Source organism: Emys orbicularis, chromosome 1, assembly GCF_028017835.1.
Source record: "Emys orbicularis isolate rEmyOrb1 chromosome 1, rEmyOrb1.hap1, whole genome shotgun sequence".
Lineage (NCBI taxonomy): Eukaryota > Metazoa > Chordata > Testudines > Emydidae > Emys > Emys orbicularis.
Window position 1 is genome coordinate 334,273,044 of NC_088683.1, and position 22,683 is coordinate 334,295,726.

Here is a 22,683-nt window from a genome sequence, read left to right on the forward strand (position 1 = left end):
AAATGCACAGTGGTATCTCCATTGCATTAAACAAACTACCTGGGACTTAGGACAATGATAATACATCTGAGGGTCTATATAATGCACAGTTTTAACAACTTCAGAGATAACATGGCTCAAACCCTACCCTTCCCTATTTAATCTTTTAGGTATGTAGTGTAAATACTCTTCAATCAAATGATGACAGAAAGATATTGCTATATACCTGACCATTCAAAACCGGACAAAAATGAAATTATTTCCCACCATCCACTTCACAGCTAATCAGTTGCTTAAATTGTAGTTCCAGATTCAGACTAATGAACCAGAGGTTAAAAGTTCTGTATCTCATTATCAGCTTTCTCAACCATCCAGTCCCTGAAAAGAAACATCTTAAGAGTATTCCTTGGCAGAATACGGCTTGTATAATCTTTGCTCAGACTTCTTGGAAATTATCAGCTAAGACTGAGAAAGTTGGTAACAAAGAGTCAGTTATATTTAGGCCAGAAGAGTGGATTTTTCTAGCAGGTAATGAAAGAAATGTTAATTTCATCTGATAATTGTGTAATAAGGAAATAAAGTGTCCCTGCCTGAATCATTGAGGTTTTGTAAAATTCAAGCTTCCTAAAAGCATATTGAAAACCAAGAACATACATTAGATTTTTGAGAAGGCTATTTTCCCATAGTGAGACTTTACTTTCACTGGGAAGTCAATTAATAACATTTCCCCCGAATAAGGAAATCTTATACCATGCATATTAAATGAACTGCCACATGAAATCGCAAGCCCAATTGCAAGGATTTTTAATGAATCCATAAATTCAGGGCCGTACTCTGTGGGAGGAGAACTGCAAATATAGTACCCATCTTCAAGAAACAGGAAAAAAGTGATCCAGCAACTACAGGCCCATTTGTTTGACCTCAATTGAATGCAAGGTCTTACTTTTTTTTTTTTTTTTAAAGAGTAGTTTAGGGACAAAGGCAAACAATAATTGGGATAATAAACTACAACATGGTTTTACATAAGGTAGATTGTGCCAGACCAACCTGACCTCTTTTTTTGAGAGCTGATTTTCTAGACAAAGGAAATGCGGCAGATCTAATCTACCTGGATTTCAGTAATAATTTTACATGGGAAATTATTAGTTAAATTGGAGAAGATGGCAATTAATACAAGAATTGAAAGGCAGGTAAGGAACTAGTTAAAAAAGGAGACAACAGGTCATATTGAAAGGTGAACTGTCAGGCCAGATGGACGTTACTAGTGAAGTTCCCCGGGGATCGGTCTTGGTAACAAATGTATTTAACATTTTCATTAATGACCTTGATACAAAAAGTGGGTGTGCATTAATAAAATTTGTGGACGACACAAGTTGATCGGTATTGCCAAAGCAGAGGAGGACCAGAATATCAAACAAGAAGATCTGGATGACCTTAAAAACTGAAGTAATAGAAATGGGATGAAATTTAATAAAGCAAAATCTTGGATTTAGGGATTAAATTGGGGATTTATCAATTGAAGGCAACAAAGGAAGCGAAAGACCTGGGAGTATTGGTTGATCAGAGGATGACTATGAGGCATGAACATGATGCGGCTGTGAAAAAAACCAACGCTATCCTAGGATGAATCCAGTGAGATATATCCAGTAGAGATAGGGAAGTGTTATTAGCTTTATACTAATGATATATACACTGGTGAGACCTCATCTGGAATACTGTGTGCAATTCTAGTCTCCAATAATTTAAGAAAGATGAATTCAAACTGGAGCAGGTGCAGAGAAGGGCTACTAGAATGATCAGAAGAATAGAGAACCTACCTTACGAGAGGATACTGAGGCTAAACAAGCCAAGCTCCTTAACAAAACAAAGGCTAAGGGGAGATATGATTGCTTTCTATAAATACATCAGAGGGATAACTGCCTGGTGTTTATTTAAGTTAAAGGCCAACGCCAGCACACACACACACACACAAAAACGGATATAAAATGGCTATGAATAAGTTTAGGCTTGAAATTAGACAAAGATTTCTTACTATCAGAGGAGTGAAGTTTTGGAACAGCCTTCCAAGGGGAGTATTTGGGGGGAGGGGGGAAATCTAGCTTGTTTTAAGACTGAGCTGGATACATTCATGGAGGGATGGTATGATGCAATTGCCTTTAATGGCATAGGACATCAGATGAAGAAGGCTCGTAGTTACTACAGAGAATTCTTTCCCAGGTGTCTGGCTGGTGAGTCTCATCCATATGCTGATGGTCAAATTGATTGCCATATTTGGGGTTGGGAAGGAATTTCCCCCCCAGATCACATTGACAGAGACCTTGGATTTTTTTTTTTTTTTTTTGCCTTCCTTTGCAATGTGGGGCATTGGTCACTTGCTGGTTTGAACTAGAGTAAGTGGTACATTCTCTCTAACTTGAAGTCCTTAAATCATGATTTGAGGTCTCTAGTAACTCAGCCAGAGGCTATGAGCCTATTACAGGAGTGGGCGAGGTTCTGTGCCTGCGACGTGCAGTAGGTCATACTAGATGATCAAGATCGTCCCTTCTGGCCTTAAAGTCTATGAGTCTATGAATAAATTAGCATCTTCCACAGCATGATTAGAGCAATCATCTCATATTTTTCAAGATAGCAAGAGCTCTGATTGTTGTTCAACACTTGTAGTAAATATAATGGTGTTCAGCTGATTTTATTTAAAGGAGCAAACATGGTGGTAGTTGCAGGGGGTGACTGCAGATGTCAGAAGTGTCATACATGCTCAGAACTTCTTGCTGGATGACAGGTTTTTGGAAGCATTACTTACCTTAGATGAGCAAGACCTTCCATTTGTCTGTCTGTCTCTCTTTTTGTGTGTTTGTGGGGGGATAAGATACTAGGACAGAGGCATCCATCACTTATGACCAGATATTGCTGATGAACTGTAGTCTTACACTACAATATTTCTGCTAAGCTACCAGATTCTCTCAAACATTTTATTCATTTGATGAAATTCTGTACTACTAAGTCCTGCTACACATGCAAAAACCCTGAAAGATAAACCACTTTGGTAAATTACCATCCAGAAATAAAAACCTTAATAAAAACCTCTGGCCTTTAAATCTATCTACTATACTCACAAGAGAGACATGTTAACAGTTATCAGAACCATTATCATCTAACACCAAGATACTCCTATGAGATAAAGATCTACCAAACTCATTCCCGTCCAAATCTGGCTACAGTGATTCATGCTTCTGTAACATCTATTTGACTACCGCAGATATTTTAAGAATGAAGTTCCATACCATGAGAAAGCTCAAGGTGGTTCAGAACACATCAGCTTGCCTGCTCAGCAACACATCATGTCAATTAGTCACTTGTTCTCCATTGTACAGAGCCCAGGTAAAGGTTCCTGTCCTGATTCTCTAAGCCCAGCATGGGACAAGTCCTAATTACTTGAGAGAGAGACTGACTAGGACCATGGTCTTCCACTGCAGCTATGTTTGACTGCAACAATGAAACTGTTCCGGGGGTCCTTGTGACTGCAGGAGTAAGAATTTTCATAGGAGCCTGTCCAAGAATAACAGGAGTACTTGTGGCACCTTAGAGACTAACAAATTTATTAGAGCATAAGCTTTCGTGGGCTACAACCCACTTCTTCGGATGCATATAGAGTGAAACATATATTGAGGAGATATATATACACACATACAGAGAGCATGAACAGGTGGGAGTTGTCTTACCAACTCTGAGAGGCCAATTTAAGTAAGAGAAAAAAAACTTTTGAAGTGATAATCAAGATAGCTCAGTACAGACAGTTTGATAAGAAGCAAGTGTGAGAATACTTACAAGGGGAGATAGATTCAATGTTTGTAATGGCTCAGCCATTCCCAGTCTTTATTCAATCCTGAGTTGATTGTGTCTAGTTTGCATATCAATTCCAGCTCAGCAGTCTCTCGTTGGAGTCTGTTTTTGAAGTTTTTCTGTTTTAAGATAGCCACCCGCAGGTCTGTCATAGAATGGCCAGACAGGTTAAAGTGTTCTCCCACTGGTTTTTGAGTATTATGATTCCTGATGTCAGATTTGTGTCCATTAATTCTTTTGCGTAGAGACTGTCCGGTTTGGCCAGCAATGCCCCTCTGCCATGTACATTGTTAGTCTCTAAGGTGCCACAAGTACTCCTGTTCTTTTTGCGGATACAGACTAACACGGCTGCTACTCTGAAACCTGTCCAAGAATATGTAACTCATTGCCAGATGAACAAATAATGAACACTATTCCCCATGCATTTAGAGCTAAATGCAACTCACCTTTTCTCCAAGGTTATACACAATAATACCCCCACTTTCATGCCTATGCAAACAAACAAAACAAATCCACCAAATCCCAAACAAAACCCAATCTTACTCCTTGCTAACAGGAAAGAAAATTATTATTGTCATTTTATTTGTGGAAAGGACTTCAATAGCACAGGGGCAGAACCTACATAGACACACTACATGTTCAGGGACCACATCAATGGCACAGAAGGAAAAATTCTCAACTCAGTGGTAGAATGCTGTTTTTAAACACTATCTCCAGATGGCTTCCTCACTAAACCAGTCTTACAGAAAAAAACTTGAACATATATCAACAAATGAAACTATGACAAAACATGCAGCATCAGTTACAATTCTCTTTTTGCACTTCATGATTAGATATTCTAATTGTATGACTACAAGATAGATCTACAGTATACACTGCAATGACAGATGCACAAAACAGATGGCCATGTCCAATACACTATGATCATATAAGCAATAAAAGTGCACATTAATATTATGCAAGTATCAAAAGGTTACCTCATCCTAAGCATTTCTGAAAAACTACCATAACAGTAGCAACATGTCACTCTTCTAAGGAAAGCTGTTAACATCTTGCTTTGTTGAAAATCAGTTTCCCCTAGCATGAAGTATGTCAGGGGAATCCAGTTTGAAGCTCAATCTTTTCAGTTTCTGAGCAGGGATGCTATACCTTTAAGATATGGTTCTGCCACTTCACAAGTCAGCCTGCAAAGCAGCAGTTGTCTCTAAAATACTCTGTCCTAACTTTGAAATTGATAAGTCAGAGCTCTAAACTGTATTCTCTTGACAGATCACTTCCAAAGGAAGCTTTTAACAATGCAGGATTCCTTCACTATTTCCAAACTTCTTGCAACAAATAAAGTTTGTAGAGCTGAAGCCAGTATTCCTAGTGGAAATTGATAGTAATGTTAAAAAACTGCAATTTGTAGCATATATGAGTTAATCTGGGGTTCTGCTGTTTCATCTTTTTGATCAGGCCGACTTCACTAAATAGACAAGTAGAGTTTTAAGCCAACAGTTTACCAAAAATTAAATTCTTTATTTGATAATCGTTAGCTTTCTGTAAGAAAAAAAAACAGAGCCAATTCTCTCTAGCTTTGCTTTTACTTTGGTAATCTGAACACTTAGAACTGAACAGGAGTATTTGTGGCACCTTAGAGACTAACAAATTTATTTGAGCATAAGCTTTCGTGGGCTACAGCCCACTTCATCGGATGCATAGAATGGAACATATAGTAAGGAGATCTCTGTATGTGTGTGTATATATGTGGGAGCCCTTTTCATGTTCTCTGTATGTGTAAATATATCTCCTTACCATATGTTCCATTCTATGCATCCGATGAAGTGGGCTGTAGCCCACAAAAGCTTATGCTCAAATAAATTTGTTAGTCTCTAAGGTGCCACAAGTACTCCTGTTCTTTTTGCGGATACAGACTAACACGGCTGCTACTCTGAAACTTAGAACTGAATTACTGAAAAGACAAGTTAGAGGCAACAAATCATCACTATAAATGCAGTGTGCAGAAGAAAAACCTCACTAACAATCTAGACAAGTATCCCTGTAGTCTCTCTTCTTTTTACTCAATGCCTTCTCCATCAGCTCCTCTCCTACCTTGTTTGATACTATTTCACTCCTCATTTTCAACATTTCCTTTCTCCAAATATTCATTTCAACCCTCCTAACTATTCCACAATTATTCCACTATTGCTGCAATTATGTTCCCATAAGCAAATTTCAATCTCTTAAATGCTGTTACCTCCCTCTAAAAACATCTTAAGATGAAGTCATTCTTCATGACTATTACAAAGTCACAGCATGGACTGCCTCTAAAGGGAAAGACAAAAGATAAAAAGAAAATAAAATTTGGTTTTCCATTTCATGGTATATAAGAATATTTTGCTTTTACTAAATACTAGGACATGGGGCTTTCTCACATAATAGGATATGAAAATTTCTTTTTAATGCCATAATTAGAAACAATATTTCATTGGTAGAAGAGATATACTGCTACAGTAAGCTAGAGATGAAGTTTCTAAGAGGTAATAATAATAAAGCTAGTGTATAATATATATTCTTTATGTACAATAGTTTAAAATGTCTGTTTCTCTGTATCTTCAATGGAACACAAACAGATTTCTCCCTCCTTACTCAATAGAAGACTCATGCCAAATATGATTTTTAATTCGTTCCAGACACTGTGCAAGAGCCACATATTTAACACTGCTGTAGATATTAATGTGATCATTTGCATACATATTCTTAAACTCTGATTTCCTTCTTTGATAAATCATTCTGGACTTCTACAACTCAACCCTCCAGTTATTAAGGCAAGAGACCAAATAACCCAGCTTTGCATACATTGCTATTATATTAGTTTGACCTATTTTTTAAATAGATCTCCTCCAGCAAAGGTTAGATGCTAACTGCAGAGAAAGTACTGAAGCGTGGCAATAAGTCCTAAGTCAAATTAAAACTTTAATGAAGGTAGAATCAAAGTCAGAGGGAGGACAAATGCACTCTTTAGAAAAAATTCTCTTTTTGACATTTCTACTAGGATCAAGGAACACCCACAGCAAAGAAAAATTGTGATAATTTTTTTAGAAATTCAGAAAACTCAACAGAAGTTCAACAGTGCTGGATCTCATGCCAAATGCCTTGACCACACTGCAGGTGCGTCCAACCCTCTGAATTTACTTTAGGGTTCTTAAAGGAATCAAAAATCCTCTTTCAGCATGCTGGATATAAAGCTCTCTTTCCTTCAGTAGTAAGAATGGAAGTCAGGTATTCTTCTGTACTCTTTCTATACAAAGTTTGGCCTAATTCTTATTCATTAATCATTCATTCAAAAATCTAAAAAAAAAAAAAAAAAAAAGTGAATTTAATTCTGTGTCCATTTCACTTTACTGTACATGTACAAGAGAAAGGCAAGCTTCGCAATATCAGGTATTCTCAGATGATAGTTTGGTTACTGAAAGAAAAATCTCAAGAAATACGTTTAGTCTCAAATTAAATTTCTACAGGCAGCAGAATTCACATCAAACTTCAAATCCTGCTCCTGGTTGGCTGACCAAACTTCAAAAACTAGGTTTTCATGAACTCTAATAAGCTTTACCAGCATAAATCAAAAATATTGAAGAGGAGAAGGAAGATACAATTTTATATGACTCAAACACCTGGGTCTGGAATCAATCTGAGACTGAAGATTTCAGTATCAAAAGTAACTTTTATGTGATAGCTAAGAGAAGTGGGCAGAGTCTAATTAGCCCAGAGAAGACCAGAAATAAACTGATAAATGATCTACTTCTATAATTCCATTTTAAACAAATACATGGCAATACTTATAAATAAATTCACTATCACAGCAGGGAAATAAAGTTCTGAATATTTCAAATCCTAAACATGCTCTTTATTAATGTATGATTATTTTAAAAGTCTTTGAAAACTGACGTATGTTACAGTCTACCCTGGTTTATAAGCATTCCACACATTATTGAAGCCAAGCTAATGTTTGCTGTTGTAGAAGTTCATGCCCCTTGGTTAAAAGGCAAGTCAAGAGCCCAATTAACTTCTTCACAGGAGTTAGTAACAATTTGAGAACCCTTATTACACTACTCTTCCAAACTCTAAAAATCATTTGAGATGCATTGCCTGTCATGGAAAATGATCTGTATGCAATTACTTCCATTTCCATCAGCCAATGAACAGAACTGCATGCCTTTTCTCAAATGACTACATAATTCATCTTAAAACAATCTTAAACAAAATAAAATGCACTGAGCTCAGTGAGTATCCGGAATCAAGTAAGTTAGGAACACAATGTGAATCTAAGAACCTTAGGCCTGGTCTACACTACGACTTTAATTCGGATTTAGCTGCCTTAATTCGAATTAACGCTTGACCCGTCCACACAACGAAGCCATTTAATTCGAATTAAAGGGCCCTTTAATTCGATTTCTGTACTCCACCCCGACGAGCGGAGTAGCGCCAAAATCGAATTTGTCAATTCGAATTAGCGTTAGTGTGGCCGCAATTCGATGTTATTGGCCTCCAGGAGCTATCCCACAGTGCACCATTGTGACCGCTCTGGCCAGCAATCTGAACTCGCATGCACTGGCCAGGTGGACAGGAAAAGCCCCGGGAACATTTGAATTTCATTTCCTGTTTGCACAGCGTGGAGAGCACAGGTGACCACAGAGAGCTCATCAGCACAGGTAACCATGCAGGCTGATAATCGAAAAAGAGCACCAGCATGGACCGTACAGGAGGTACTGGATTTGATCTCTATATGGGGAGAGGATTCAGTGCTAGCTGAACTGCGTTCGAAAAGACGAAATGCCAAAACTTATGAAAAAATTTCCAAGGGCATGATGGAGAGAGGCCACAATAGGGACACAGATCAGTGCCGCGTGAAAGTCAAGGAGCTCAGACAAGCCTATCAAAAAGCAAAGGAGGCAAACGGTCGCTCCGGGTCAGAGCCGCGGACATGCCGCTTCTACGCTGAGCTAAATGCATTTCTAGGGGGGGCCGCCACCACTACCCCACCTCTGACTGTGGATTCCGAGCTGGGGATAATCTCATCAGGTACACCTGATGATTCCGCGGAAGGGGAAGAGGAGGAGGAGGACGACGAGCTGGCAGAGAGCACCCAGCTCTCCGTTCTCCCCAACAGCCAGGATCTGTTTCTCACCCTGACTGAAGTACCCTCCCAAGCCTCCCAAGCCAGCACCCAAGACCATGACCCCATGGAAGGGACCTCAGGTGAGTTTACCTTTTAAAATATAAAACATGGTTTAAAAGCAAGCATTTTTAATGATTAATTTGCCCTGAGCACTTGGGATGCATTCGCAGCCAGTACAGCTACTGGAAAAGTCTGTTAACATGTCTGGGGATGGAGCGGAAATCCTCCAGGGACATCTCCATGAAGCTCTCCTGGAGGTACTCCAAAAGCCTTGCCACAAGGTTTCTGGGCAGTGCAGCCTTATTCCGTCCTCCATGGTAGGACACTTGACCACGCCATGCTAGTAGCAAGTAATCTGGTATCATTGCCTGACAGAGCCTGGCAGCGTATGGTCCCGGTGTTTGCTGGCATTCAAGCAACATCCGTTCTTTATCTTGCTGGGTAATCCTCAGGAGAGTGATATCGCTTAGGGTAACCTGGTTGAAATAAGGGAATTTAATTAAGGGGACTGAGGTGGCCGTTCCTACTGGGCTGTTTGCCTGTGGCTGAAAAGAAATCCTTCCCTGCATTTAGCCAAGTGCAAGGGGGGGGGGGGGGGGAGGATTGGCCCAGAGCTTTTCGCGTTTTGCTAGCAGGGATCTTCCCTGATACCAGCCAGGCGGTGGGGGGAGGGAGAAAGCACTCATCCCAGAGAATTCATGGCGGGTGGGGGGGGGGGTGTGTTAGTTTGGTTCCTGCAGGGATCTTCCCTGATACCAGCCACGCGGTGGGGGGAGGGAGAAAGCACTCATCCCAGAGAATTCATGGTGGGTGGGGGGGGGTGTGTTAGTTTGGTTCCTGCAGGGATCTTCCCTGATACCAGCCACGCGGTGGGGGGAGGGAGAAAGCACTCATCCCAGAGAATTCATGGCGGGTGGGGGGGGGGTGGTGTTAGTTTGGTTCCTGCAGGGATCTTCCCTGATACCAGCCACGCGGTGGGGGGAGGGAGAAAGCACTCATCCCAGAGAATTCATGGCGGGTGGGGGGGGGGGGGGTGTTAGTTTGGTTCCTGCAGCGATCTTCCCTGATACCAGCCACTTGGTGGGGGGAGGGAGAAAGCACTCATCCCAGAGAATTGGATGGGGGGGGGGGGGGTGTTAACCTTCAGCAGCAGAAAACAAGCTAACAGGAAAACTGCAGCACAACGGGCTTTGCTTGGTATGTGGGAAAGCAGGGCGCAGAAGCCTAAAGACAGTGGCTTACCATGGCAGCATGCAAGGTGAATTCTGTTGCCCCGACCTGCGTCTGTGATCTCTAGCAGCAAAGCCACAGGCACTCAATATTAAGAGGCAAAATGCGACCTTGCACAGAAATCACATGTGCTATGTAATGTGAATAGTATACACCGTGAAAGAGTATAAGCATTGTTCTGAAAAATGTATCTTTTAAAAAAATTCTCTCCTTTTTTCACTCCCTCCAGCAGGTGCAAATGTTTCAAGCCTCCCTCCTCCTTCCCGAAGGCTATCCCAGATAAGGCGTCGTAAAAAAAAGACGAGAGAAGAGATGTTTTCCGAAATCATGCAATCCACCAGGAATGAAAGAGCTCATCTGAATGAGTGGAAGGAGACGGTTTGCAAGTATAGGAAAGAAGCCAGTGACCGTGAGGACAGGAGGGACCAACGTGAGGACATGAGGGACCAACGTGAGGACATGAGGGACCAACGTGAGGACATGAGGGACCAACGTGAGGAGAGGAGAGACGCTCGAGATGAGAGGTGGCGGCAGGAAGATCAGAGGAGTCGGGAAGCAACGCTGGGGCTGCTGCGTGAGCAAACAGACATGCTCCGGCGTCTGGTGGAGCTTCAGGAACGGCTGCTGGAGAACCGAGTGCCGCTACAGCCCCTGTATAACCCCCCTACCGCCTCACCATGTTCCATAGCCTCCACACCCAGACGTGTAAGAACACGGGGGGGGAGGCTCCGTACACCCTCCCATTCCACCCCAGTGGACAGCCCAAGCAAAAGGCTGCCATTTTTTTAACCTTTTTTTACTGGGCTTTTCCTTCCCGCAGATCCTCCTCCCAAACCCCACTCAGGTTCTGTGCCGCTACAGCCCCTGTATAACCCCCCTACCTCCTCACCATGTTCCATAGCCTCCACACCCAGATGTGTAAGAACACGGGGGGGGAGGCTCCGTACACCCTCCCATTCCACCCCAGTGGACAGCCCAAGCAAAAGGCTGCCATTTTCTTAACCTTTTTTTACTGGGCTTTTCCTTCCCGCTGATCCTCCTCCCAAACCCCACTCAGGTTCTCTCCCTCTTTTTATAATCAATTAATAAAGAATAAATGATTTTTAAACAATGGTGACTTTATTTCCTTTGAAAGCAAGCTGGGGGAAGGGGGAGGGTGGGTTCCTTACAGAGAATGAGTCAATAAAGGGGGCGGGTTTTCAGGAAGGATAAACAAACAAATTTCACACTGTAGCCTGGCCAGTCATGAAACTGGTTTTCAAAGCTTCCCTAATGCGCAGCGCTTCATCGTGTGCTCTTCTAATCGCCCTGGTGTCTGGCTGCGAGTAATCAGCAGCCAGGCGATTTGCCTCAGCCTCCCACCCTGCCATAAAGGTCTCCCCCTTGCTCTCACAGAGATTGTGAAGCACACAGCAAGCAGTAATAACAATGGGGATATTGGTTTGGCTGAGGTCTGAGCGAGTCAATAAGGATCGCCAGCGACCTTTTAAACGGCCAAATGCACATTCTACCACCATTCTGCACTTGCTCAGCCTGTAGTTGAACAACTCCTGACTCCTGTCCAGGCTGCCTGTGTATGGCTTCATGAGCCATGGCATTAAGGGGTAGGCTGGGTCCCCAAGAATAACAATTGGCATTTCAACATCCCCCACGGTTATTTTCTGGTCCGGAAAGTAAGTCCCTTGCTGCAGCCGTTTAAACAGATTGGTGTTCCTGAAGACGCGAGCGTCATGAACCCTTCCCGGCCAGCCCACATGGATGTTGGTGAAACGTCCCTTGTGATCCACAAGTGCTTGCAGCACCATTGAGAAGTACCCCTTGCGGTTTATGTACTGGGTACCCTGGCGCTCCGGTGCCAAGATAGGAATATGGGTTCCATCTATTGCCCCACCACAGTTAGGGAATCCCATTGCAGCAAAGCCATCCACTATGACCTGCACATTTCCCAGAGTCACTACCTTTCGTAGCAGCACCTCCGTGATTGCTTTGGCTACTTGCATCACAGCAGCCCCCACAGTAGATTTGCCCACTCCAAATTGATTCCCGACTGACCGGTAGCTGTCTGGCGTTGCAAGCTTCCACAGGGCTATCGCCACTCGCTTCTCAACTGTGAGGGCTGCTCTCATCTTGGTATTCTGGCGCTTCAGGGCAGGGGAAAGCAAGTCACAAAGTTCCATGAAAGTGCCCTTACGCATGCGAAAGTTTCTCAGCCACTGGGAATCGTCCCACACTTGCAACACTATGCGGTCCCACCAGTCTGTGCTTGTTTCCCGGGCCCAGAATCGGCGTTCAAAGCCTATAACCTGGCCCATTAACATCATAATCTCCAAAGCACCGGGGCCCGCGGTCTCAGAGAATTCTGTGTCCGTGTCCATGTCCTCATCACGCTGGTCGCTGCGCTGCAATCGCCGCCTCCTCCTCCTCCTCGCCTCTTTTTTCTGGTCCTGTGTAAGCATAAACTCCACGAGAAAGCGCGAGGTGTTTACAATGTTCAAGACTGCGTTCTGGAGCACAACGGGATCCATGCTTGATGCAGAATGGAGTCTGCAGAGTTCACTCAGGAAAAAAGGCGCGAAATGGTTGTCTGCCGTTGCTTTCAGGGAGGGAGGGGGAGGCTGTACCCAGAACTACCTGCGACAATGTTTTTTGCCCCATCATGCACTGGGGTCTCAACCCAGAATTCCAAGGGGGGTGGAGACTGCGGGAACTATGGGATAGCTATGTAAAAGCTACCCACAATGCAACGCTCTGGAAATCGATGCTACTATGGTAGCTTGGACGCAAACCACCGAATTAATGGTGCCTAGTGTGGCCGAATACATTCGAATTTATAAAATCGGTTTCCTAAATTCGAATTATATAAATTCGAATTAATCCTGTAGTGTAGACATACCCTTAGGAAGTTAAACAATTGTATTCAACCAGTCTAGACTAGGTGAACCTATTACAACCATAACGTGCTAGATCAGTAGGCAGATTTAAAAAAAAAAAAAACCCAACATAAAATGCATAAAGAAAAGATTTCCTCTATCAACACTACTGTTACATTGTTATAACACATAAACCTAAATGGAGGGAAATGGTGATATAGAACAGCTGCAGATCAGTCTTCCGGTAATCCTGTGTAGCCTGCAAGCACTGGAAAATCATCACTATTCTGCATTTGCAGACCAATTTCTTTCTCTTTCATTGCACTCCCTAACAAGGCTATTTCTTTTGGTAGTCTCATTTCAGAGATATTTATAATGCAGCAAGAGTAAGAAGGAGGAGAAAGTCTATTTTGTTATTCCAGTAACTCAACAGACAACACAGTGAAAAAGTAATACTTAAGCATCTATACGGTAAGTAACATGTTAAGTGTACAACGGTTCTCAAAACGCATGTCAAACATTTTATGATACTTATTTTGTATAGTATCTTTTGTGCAAAAGTGACTGTACAACAACAAAATCATATCAGGTTGGTGCAACCTAGGGATATTATACAATTAAGGAATATTATAAAAATAGGAACACTAACTTGAATACAATGACAGCCAACTGATCTCATTAAAGATTCTGTATGGCAATCACTAGAATGCAGTAATGATGTAATTTATATTCAGTTACAAGGTATACAGTATTCAAAGAACATCTTAACACACTTCATGTACATTGTACATGTGTATTAAACCCTTTGTCCTAGTCAGCTAAGAGAATGAGATTATAGATGGCCACATGTAAGACTTCAATTTCTGAGACATGATGAACCTGGAACACAAAGGCAATCACAGGGCAACAGCACCACTCTGTGGATCTTTCAATTACAACAATCCCTACTAAAGAGAAAGACACATATTCATAACACAGAAGATAGCAGTAACAACATGCCTCGTGTGACGCCAATAAAGGAAAATTGTCTTTAGACAAACTGTGACTTGGAAAACTATTAGTAATGGCTCAATGTATTGTGGCTGTAGTTTCAAGCGCCACCCTTGATACTGTTGATTTAATTATCTTCTACCGTACATATAAAACATTAGAAGAACTGCATTATACTGAATATGTATTGTGGGTCTGCCCACTGAAATATACTACACCACTAAGGTTAATAAATATTGTTGTAGTTACTTTAAATCTCATTTATAAATGTCTACTGGAAAGGACTGTGATATGGCAATAACTGTTAATTATTTTTAAATTAATTTGAAAATTACGTTTTCCCCTTGCAAATCCATAGTGGTAAAATGATAAAACTAGGCGAGAACTCACATATTATAGAAATAATTTCTATCGAAAAGCTATGCTTTGTAATTTCTGTAATGTGAAATAAAAAAAACATCTTGTTTCTCACTTATTAAATATTTATTATTCAGTTAAATGCCAGTAGCAAAGCAGGTTTTAAAGCTCTCTTCTTTTATCAGGGAGAGGCAGTGAAAAGAAATGTTGTGTAAAGGTTATTGACAGCTCAGTTATTATAAGAAGACAGACTATAAATATTTAACTTCACAGAATTTTAGAATTAAAAAGAAACAGATTTATCTCTGGTTCATCTCCCTATTAATGAAGGATTGTCCCTTACAGTACTTCGAGAACTTTGTTCAATATAATTCAAACAACAGATCTTCCTTCACATTCCTCTCAGATGATTTCACTATCTAGAAGACCAAAGGGAAATTTTAAAAAATTGTATTTTTAGAAAAGGGAGAAGAAATGGACCCACTACTTTGATATTTATAGGAATAGATTAGTAATATATGGAAATCTGTCCACTTCTCCAACAATTCTTTGGGGTTCACATTGTGTCCCTGATTTCAAAATCCCCACAAGCCACTGCTTCACGTAGCTATACTGGGAACTGAGGGACAGGTAATCAAAAGGCAGTGCAATTGCAATGATGCAATACAGCACAAGTATGTACATGAGGCAGAAGAGCAACCAACACAGCATGGCTAGTATGGATACAATGCACCATTAGTATTTACATTGGCGCTATTTCACAGGTTTAGCCCTTTAATGAAGGCACAGATATGGAGTGCATGAAAGCACATATCAGATCCCATGAACGGCAGGAACATGGGTCAGAACATTCAGCCACAAAGCAAAGGAGCACCTCAGGCTGATCTGAAGTGACTTCCTTTGGCTCATTAAATGAGCAATGGACCAGGGTGTATCTGGCCTTCCATAACCAAATGGACATTTCTCACCATATACTTTTTTTAAGGGAAGGGAGAGATGATAAATAAGGAAACTCTTCCAAAAAGGAGGTAACAAGATGGGCTAAGGAAGAAATCCGCACAAAATCCAAAAGGAGGGTGGTGGTGGGAACAGATAAAAGATAAGAAAAGTAAAAAGGAAGATGGTAAAGGGAGACTATGGAGTTTCAGCTACTCCTGCAGTTTTAAATAACAGTAATATATAATTTTATTTAACTGAGAAGCTGCTCATAAAACCTCCCCTTAAACACTGGAATACCCTCTTTATTTGAGGGCAGGAAAAAAGGTGAAGATAGTCTTACAAAAACAAAAAAGTGAAATTAAACCTATGATCTGCCCTCTGGGAAAGATCTGCTGCTTTTAGAATCAAACAGTTCAATTAGTTTCATAAGACCAGTTGGGTAGAGTACAGAAATGTGTTTAAAATGCCATTTAATCATTATACATTAATCTGGCTCTCGCTCTTTTCATGTCGTTTATTAAAATGATTTTCTGAAAGTGTTCTAGGGTGTGCATTTTTTTAATCCTGACATTAACTGACATCTAGACGTCTTTTTATACCTTTACTCTGTTACATACTAGAAATGGATGTGGGAAGGGAAAAAACAAAGACTTCAACAATCTGTTAGTGATTCATATTGATCTTTTGGTTTGCTAGAGAATGGAGAGGTTTTGGACAATTAAACACAAGGTGGCAAACACAGGGATTTTAAATGGCTGTAAAACCACGCTATACACTAGTATCTACGTAAAAACCAGAGAGAGAAAGAGAGAAGAGAGCAAGAACACCTATGCCATTTAAAGGAAAATCTTTCAAAGTGCCAAGCAGTAAATCGTGCCTGCTTTACAGAACTGTGTTAAAATCAGCAGAGGACAGAATACCCCCACCTCCACAGTTCCTTCTAAGGCTATGTCTACACTAGAGACCTGACAGCAGCACAGCTGTACCTATGCAGCTGTGCCACTGTAAAACCTCCTGTGTAGCCCTCTATGCCGACGGGAGAGAGTGCTCCTGTCAACATAATTAAACTACCCCTACAAGTGGCAGTAGCTATGTCAGTGGGAGAGCATCTCCTTCCAACAGAACGCTGTCCACACCGGCGCTTCTGTTGGTGTAATTTATGTTGGTCAGGGGTGTGTTTTTTCACACCCCTGAGCAACATAAGTTTTACCGACAAAAGTGCTAGTGTAGCCATAGCCTTCATGGATACATATAATCTGCGAGCTTCCTAGTGTGCAAGGAGAAGAAGCCAACTAATGCTGTTTGCAGTGCAAACTAGCCCTGTGAGGAAGGTGTATGGGTGGGGCCTTGTCCCTTGCCTTTTGAAACAGAAAGGCTTTTTAAAATGCATGGCAAGGTGCTGCCTATGCACCTTAGCTCTCAGGAGGCAATATATCTTTCCAAGGCATAATGCCTCCAGTTACTGCTATTGAGGCACTGTACCTTCTCCTCCCCTTGACAGTCTGGGTCTTGAGAGACTGAACTGAATCCCAAACAAGGGCTTAGCTGCACGCAAATACCAGGGTTAGAACCCGGATATTGCCAGATCTTATTTAAAGTTTCTGTATATCAAGGCCAGATCTTTCAAACCCCAAACTGACTATCATAATAAGTTGCTTCTCCAATCTCCGTGCATAGATATTTACAAATATTACTTAAAACAATTAATAAATTATGTATGCATAGATGATGTGTCATTCTCACAAATAAAATATTTTCTTATACATAAACACAGATTCCAATGCCAAAAGATCCAACCTGATCTCCTATATGACACAGGTCATGGAATTATTTTGGGGAAGCATTCAGAGCATATATTTAAGAAAATCATTCAATCTGATTTAAAAATTGCCTGTGGTGAAGAATCTACCATGACCCTTGATGAACTGTTCCAATGCTCAATTACCCTCACTGTTAAAAATACACCTCTACCCCGATATAACGTGACCCGATATAACACGAATTCGGATATAACGCGGTAAAGCAGTGCTCCAGGGGGGTGGGGCTGCGCACTCCGGCGGATCAAAGTGAGTTCAATATAACGCAGTTTCACCTATAACGCGGTAAGATTTTTTGGCTCCTGAGGACAGCGTTATATCAGGGTAGAGGTGTATACACCTTATTTCCAGTCTGAATTTGTATAGCTCCACTGGATCAGTTTTACCTTCTCTGCTAGGTAACTGCTAGACCTTCTCTTTGTTAAGCTAAATAGATTGAGTTCCTTGAGTCTATCACGGTAAGGCAGGTTTTCTAATCCTTTAAGCATTGTCGTCGCTCTTCTCTTAACTCTCTCCAATTTATCAACATCCTTCTTGAATTGTGAACTGGACACAGTATTCCAGCAGCGGTCGCACCAGTACCAAATATAGAGGTAAAATAACCTGTTCTCCTACTCAAGATTCCTCTGTTTATGCATCCAAGGATTGCATTAGCCCTTTTGTGCACAGTGTCTCACCAACACCCCCCACCTACCCCCAAACTTTTTCAGAGGCACCACTTCCCAGGATAAAGTTCTCCCCTCCATGGTGTAAGTTTGGCCTGCATTCCTTGTTCATAGATACACATATACATATAATATATATATATATATACACACACACTTAGCCATATTGTTTGCTTGCATCCAATTTAACAAGATATCCAGATCACGCTAAATTAGTGACCTGTCCTCTACTATTTACCACTCCCCCAATTTTTGTATCATCTGCAAACTGGATCACTGATGATTTTATGTTTTCTTCTGGGCCATTGATAAAAATGTTAAATAGAGTAGGGCCAAGAACTGATCCCTGCAGGATCCCACCAGATGACGATTCTCTATCGTTTTGAATCCTATCAGTTACCCAGTTTTTAATTCATTTAATATATGCCAAATTAATTGTATATCATTCTAGTTTTTTAATCAAAATATTATGCATTACCAAGTCAAACACCTTACACAGGTCTAAGATTATTACCTCTGCACTATTGTGTTTTTCAACCAAACTTGTAATCTTATAAAAAAAAAAAAAAAGATATAATTAGTATGACAAAATCTATTTTCCATAAAAATTAATGCCAATCAGCATAGGTTATTACCCTCTTATAATTCTTTATTAATCAAGTCCTGTATGGCCACTCCATTATCTTGCCTGGGATCAATGTCAGACTGACAGGATTATAATTACCCAGGTCATCCCATTTACACTGTATTAAATAGTGGCACATCATTAGCTTTCTTATAGCCTTCTGGAACTTCCTCAGTGTTCCAAAACTTTTTTAAGAGAGCTGATTTTTAATCTCTTGGATGCAAGTGATCTAGAAATGCTGATTTAAAAATATCTAACTTTAGTAACCTCTGTTTAACATCCACCTGAAATACTACTGGAATGGAAAGAGTGTTATCATATGATGAGACTACATAGTCTGTTCCTTTTCCAAATACAGAATAGGAATATTTATTGAACACTTCAGCATATTCTGCATTATTATTGCTGGTTCTACCATTTCCATCTAGTAATAGACTAATACCCTTGTTAAAATTCTTTTTCCCTAATATACTTTTTTTTTTTTTTAATCTCTCTTATTGTCCTTAGCTCTGCTGGCCACAGATTTCTCCTTGAGTCCCTCTGTTTCCCTTATCAATTTTCTGCAATGTCTAAGTTCTGATTTATGTTCATTACTATCAACTTCCCCTTTCTTTCATTTGTTATATATTATTTTTTTACCTGCCTTCACTTCCCCTCTAGAGTTGCTCTTTAAAAAACAAAAACAATACAACCTTCTTCCTCGATTGTGGCTTTTTGGGCATCTAGTAAAGTGTTCTTAAGCAATTCCCAATCATCATTCACATTTTTCTGATTAAATTCTTCCTCCCAAATGATTTGGCTCATAATTGTTTTCGGCTTTATGAAACTGGCCCTTTTAAAGCACCAAGCGCCTGTGAGTGTGAGTATATATGCATTACTGGTCTGAACTTTATTCTGTTAACATATTATAAACGTGATCATGTCATGATCACTTGTACCTAAGTTACCATTATTTTTTATTTCTTGTGACACAGAATACTGGACAAACTGAAGATTGTGGAGAAACTGCAGAAAAACTTTCTTCACAAGAAATGATACAAAATTTCCAGAGTTTCAGACCATTTTTGTTATGCTTGTAAATTTTCTGAAGAAGTTTTTAGTACAGTGGGAATAAATGCCAGAAAAACAACTTGCTGGTAAAAGTTCCAGTATCTCGCTCCTTTACTCCAGTCATGTTTAAATCTGAGCTATCTTTATGAAGAGCTCTTTGTAAAATTGAATTTTTTTGGAATGCATTTGAGACTGTTTCCTTTTACAGTGTTTTGTCCTGCATTTCATTAATCTACAACCCAGTTATCTTTCAGATTTATGCCAATGAATGAGCTAACTGGAAGCTTCTGTGAGGCTTAGTATTTTAAACATCTTCTAGGGTCCAATCCTACAATGAGATTTCTGCAGATGCCTGCTCCTACTGATTTCATTGCAGGATCAAGGCCTTACTGATCCATGGTTGTATTTCAAACTTGGAAAGATAAATAGAAAGATCCACAATCAGAAATGCAACAAAAATGTCCAATATATACTTCAGAAACTTTACAGCAATAAATCAGCAAATAAATTCAATGAATGGTTTAAAAAAAAAATCAGAAGTGCTGGCTAACTCTCTCTATTTTAACAACACTAAATTGCAAGAACTTTGGTTGACTTTTATGGAAACCTTAAAATACTCAATAGTTAGACTCTCTAAAATTTCTTTGGTAACAGTAACACATTACCTGGCAAATTAGTCTTCATTATATCAATGCCAACTTGAAACTCAGGCTCAGCTGCAAGAACTGCATAATCCCCTTGATGAGAGACATTAAAATTGAAATTGGGATGGATACCGAGTATGTCATTCACCAGGAAGGGTTTTCCTTTTGATGTCCTTTGCAAGTGTATTTCATTCCAAGGTATCCATAGTTTTTCTGCAATTAATTTTCTTATCAGCAGACGACCAGCCTATGAAATAAAAAAAAGTTTAAAACGATGCATATGGAACCATTGTGCCATGTACAAAGAACAATTTGTAACTGCTAAAATACCAGTTAGTTTACTTACTTGGGAAGTAGGGCTAAGTTTTACTTGTTACTTAAAGAAACTTGCTATTTACAAAAACCATAGCATGATATAAATGAAAGAGCTAAAATGTTTACCAGCTCAGATACATTTTACACAAGCATTTATTTGTGATGTATCAATAATTTATGCAGCACAGTACAACGCAATCCCCCTTCGAAAGATTCGTATTATCTGAAATAGGATTTCCCTCCTTTTACCAGCTCATTAACTTTCTGCTGAGGATGTTTTATTCCCCTGCCCCCAACAGTGAATATTTCTTTGCATTGATTTAAAACTCTCTCTCACCTTTCCTATTAATGTTGTTTTTGTTAAAAATCATTTAAAAGCTAAATGAAGGGCTTGTGGAAGTAGAACAGTTAAAAATGATCATTAATAAAACAATTAGTTATAATTTATACTACTCAAGTTGTTGATATAAAGCTTGAACTTCACCTTTGCAGAGTTTTAAAAGATACAGTCATATTCTTACACATTATGCTTCCTAGTTATACAACCTCACATTGTTGCTGGTTTTTATTTCATGAAATAAAATTATAAAACAAGGTTGAGAGAATTCTTTCACAATCCCTTGTGACCTGTTGTCTGTCAATAGTCCACAGACAGAACCCCTCCCCCTGCTATAACTAATACCACTAAGACAACAGAGACTGGTCATTGTTTGGTGCATTTGATTCCTCAAACTGCCTCCGAAAAAGATGTGCCTTGCAGCATACACTGAAGGTCAAAAGTTGGGCTACTCTGGATTAGGGGAGGGAGAAGTACATTCTAAAGGAAAGAGGTAACCCTGAGCAAGAGAACACCCTGCAAGTAGTCCCTTTTCTTGTATAGCAAAACCCAGCCTGCAGCTGCCTCCAGAACTTCAGCTGATTTAAACTATGGCAGCATGTCATGGTGAGACAGGCAGTATCTCAGGTATGAAGGACCTAAGCCAGTTATGCATATGCTACACCTGGGACTGAGACTTGAAGGGTATGTCCATACTGGCACTGCATTTAGGAACAAGCCTCACAACCCAGGGCCAGACTTGTGCTACCGGAGCTTGTAAGCCTTGTATTAGAATGCTGAAAAATGGCTGTGTATAGGTTGCCTTCAGGTTAAGTCTGGGTCTCAAGGCCAGGGAGGGGGTACTGCTACTGCAAGTCTATGGCCCTGAGTCGGGAGGCTTGTTCCTAAATGCAGTGCTAGTATGGACATACCCTTTGAACTCCTCCCAGAAACCAGTATACGGCACGTAGTGCTGGCTACGTGTGCTGGCAGCGGGACACTCTGGCCGCCCTGCCGCAGGTTCAATTGGTGGAAAAGACAGCGTTTGCCGTATCTTCCAGCAGACGGGGATAGGGACCTTCTATTTTACACAGGCAAAGCACCATGCACGTGCATGGCTCTTAATAACCATAATAAACACTAGGGTCAAAAACGGGCACTGCGTTAAATAAATTACCCGCGTTTCCTCCTGCCCTAGTAACTCCCTTTTTACACGCGGCTCCCCCCGCGCTCTCGCCATAAAGCGCAGCAGCCTCCTCTACCATGGCAGCCTTGGCATCCCGTGCAAAGACGAACTGGCGGACGCGGTCCTTCTCCTCGGGCTGCACCAGGCGCGCGGCCAGCAGCCACTCGTCCCGGCGCGGGGCCCAGGCGGCGCAGGGGAAGGCCCAGCGCACGCTGCCCATACGGAATCGCTGGGCGCCCCAGTTCTCGTGAGCCCGCAGGCCTACGGCTGCTCCGGGAGCGCGCCTGGCCACTAGGGGACTGCAGTGTCAGAATCCCCTTAGCCCTGCCGGGGACGCTGGGCGCGAGGGGGCGCCGGGGGAACCCAGCCCTCCCACTCGGGGGCAGTATAGTGGCCAGCGCCCCTGACTGAAGGGGGCAGGGGTCATGCGGGGGGAGGCGACAGGGTCAGTGGCTGGACGTCTTAGCCCCGCCCCCACCCGGCACGTGGACCAGTCAACTACACCTGCCTACAGACAACGAAGCGCGCTCCTGTGCCACTCGGGGCCGTGCGCGTCCCTGGTACTGGGGAAAAACTTAACAGGGCGCGCGCCTTCCCGCCCCTGGGAAGAGCGCCCGGCGCGCACATCTCTCTGTCCCAGCTTGTTTCCAGAACACATCCCCGGCCGGCAAGAGTGTAAGTGACGGGACGACGAACCAATCA

The 22,683-nt window shown here is 41.4% G+C and overlaps 1 protein-coding gene across 1 annotated transcript in view; it reads right to left on the bottom strand.

Moving 5' to 3' along the window:
- Positions 1–22,040, bottom strand: part of AASDHPPT (aminoadipate-semialdehyde dehydrogenase-phosphopantetheinyl transferase) — a 54,339-nt gene extending 32,299 nt beyond the window's left edge. The window contains exons 1-2 of the mRNA XM_065418372.1: positions 21,973–22,040; positions 20,186–20,411 (exon numbers count right to left, since the gene is read on the bottom strand). Of these exons, the coding sequence (XP_065274444.1) occupies positions 20,186–20,411; positions 21,973–22,035 (289 nt within the window). The 5' untranslated portion in view covers positions 22,036–22,040. The remainder of the gene's footprint in view (positions 1–20,185; positions 20,412–21,972) is intronic.
- Between the last annotated feature and the right edge of the window lie 643 nt (positions 22,041–22,683).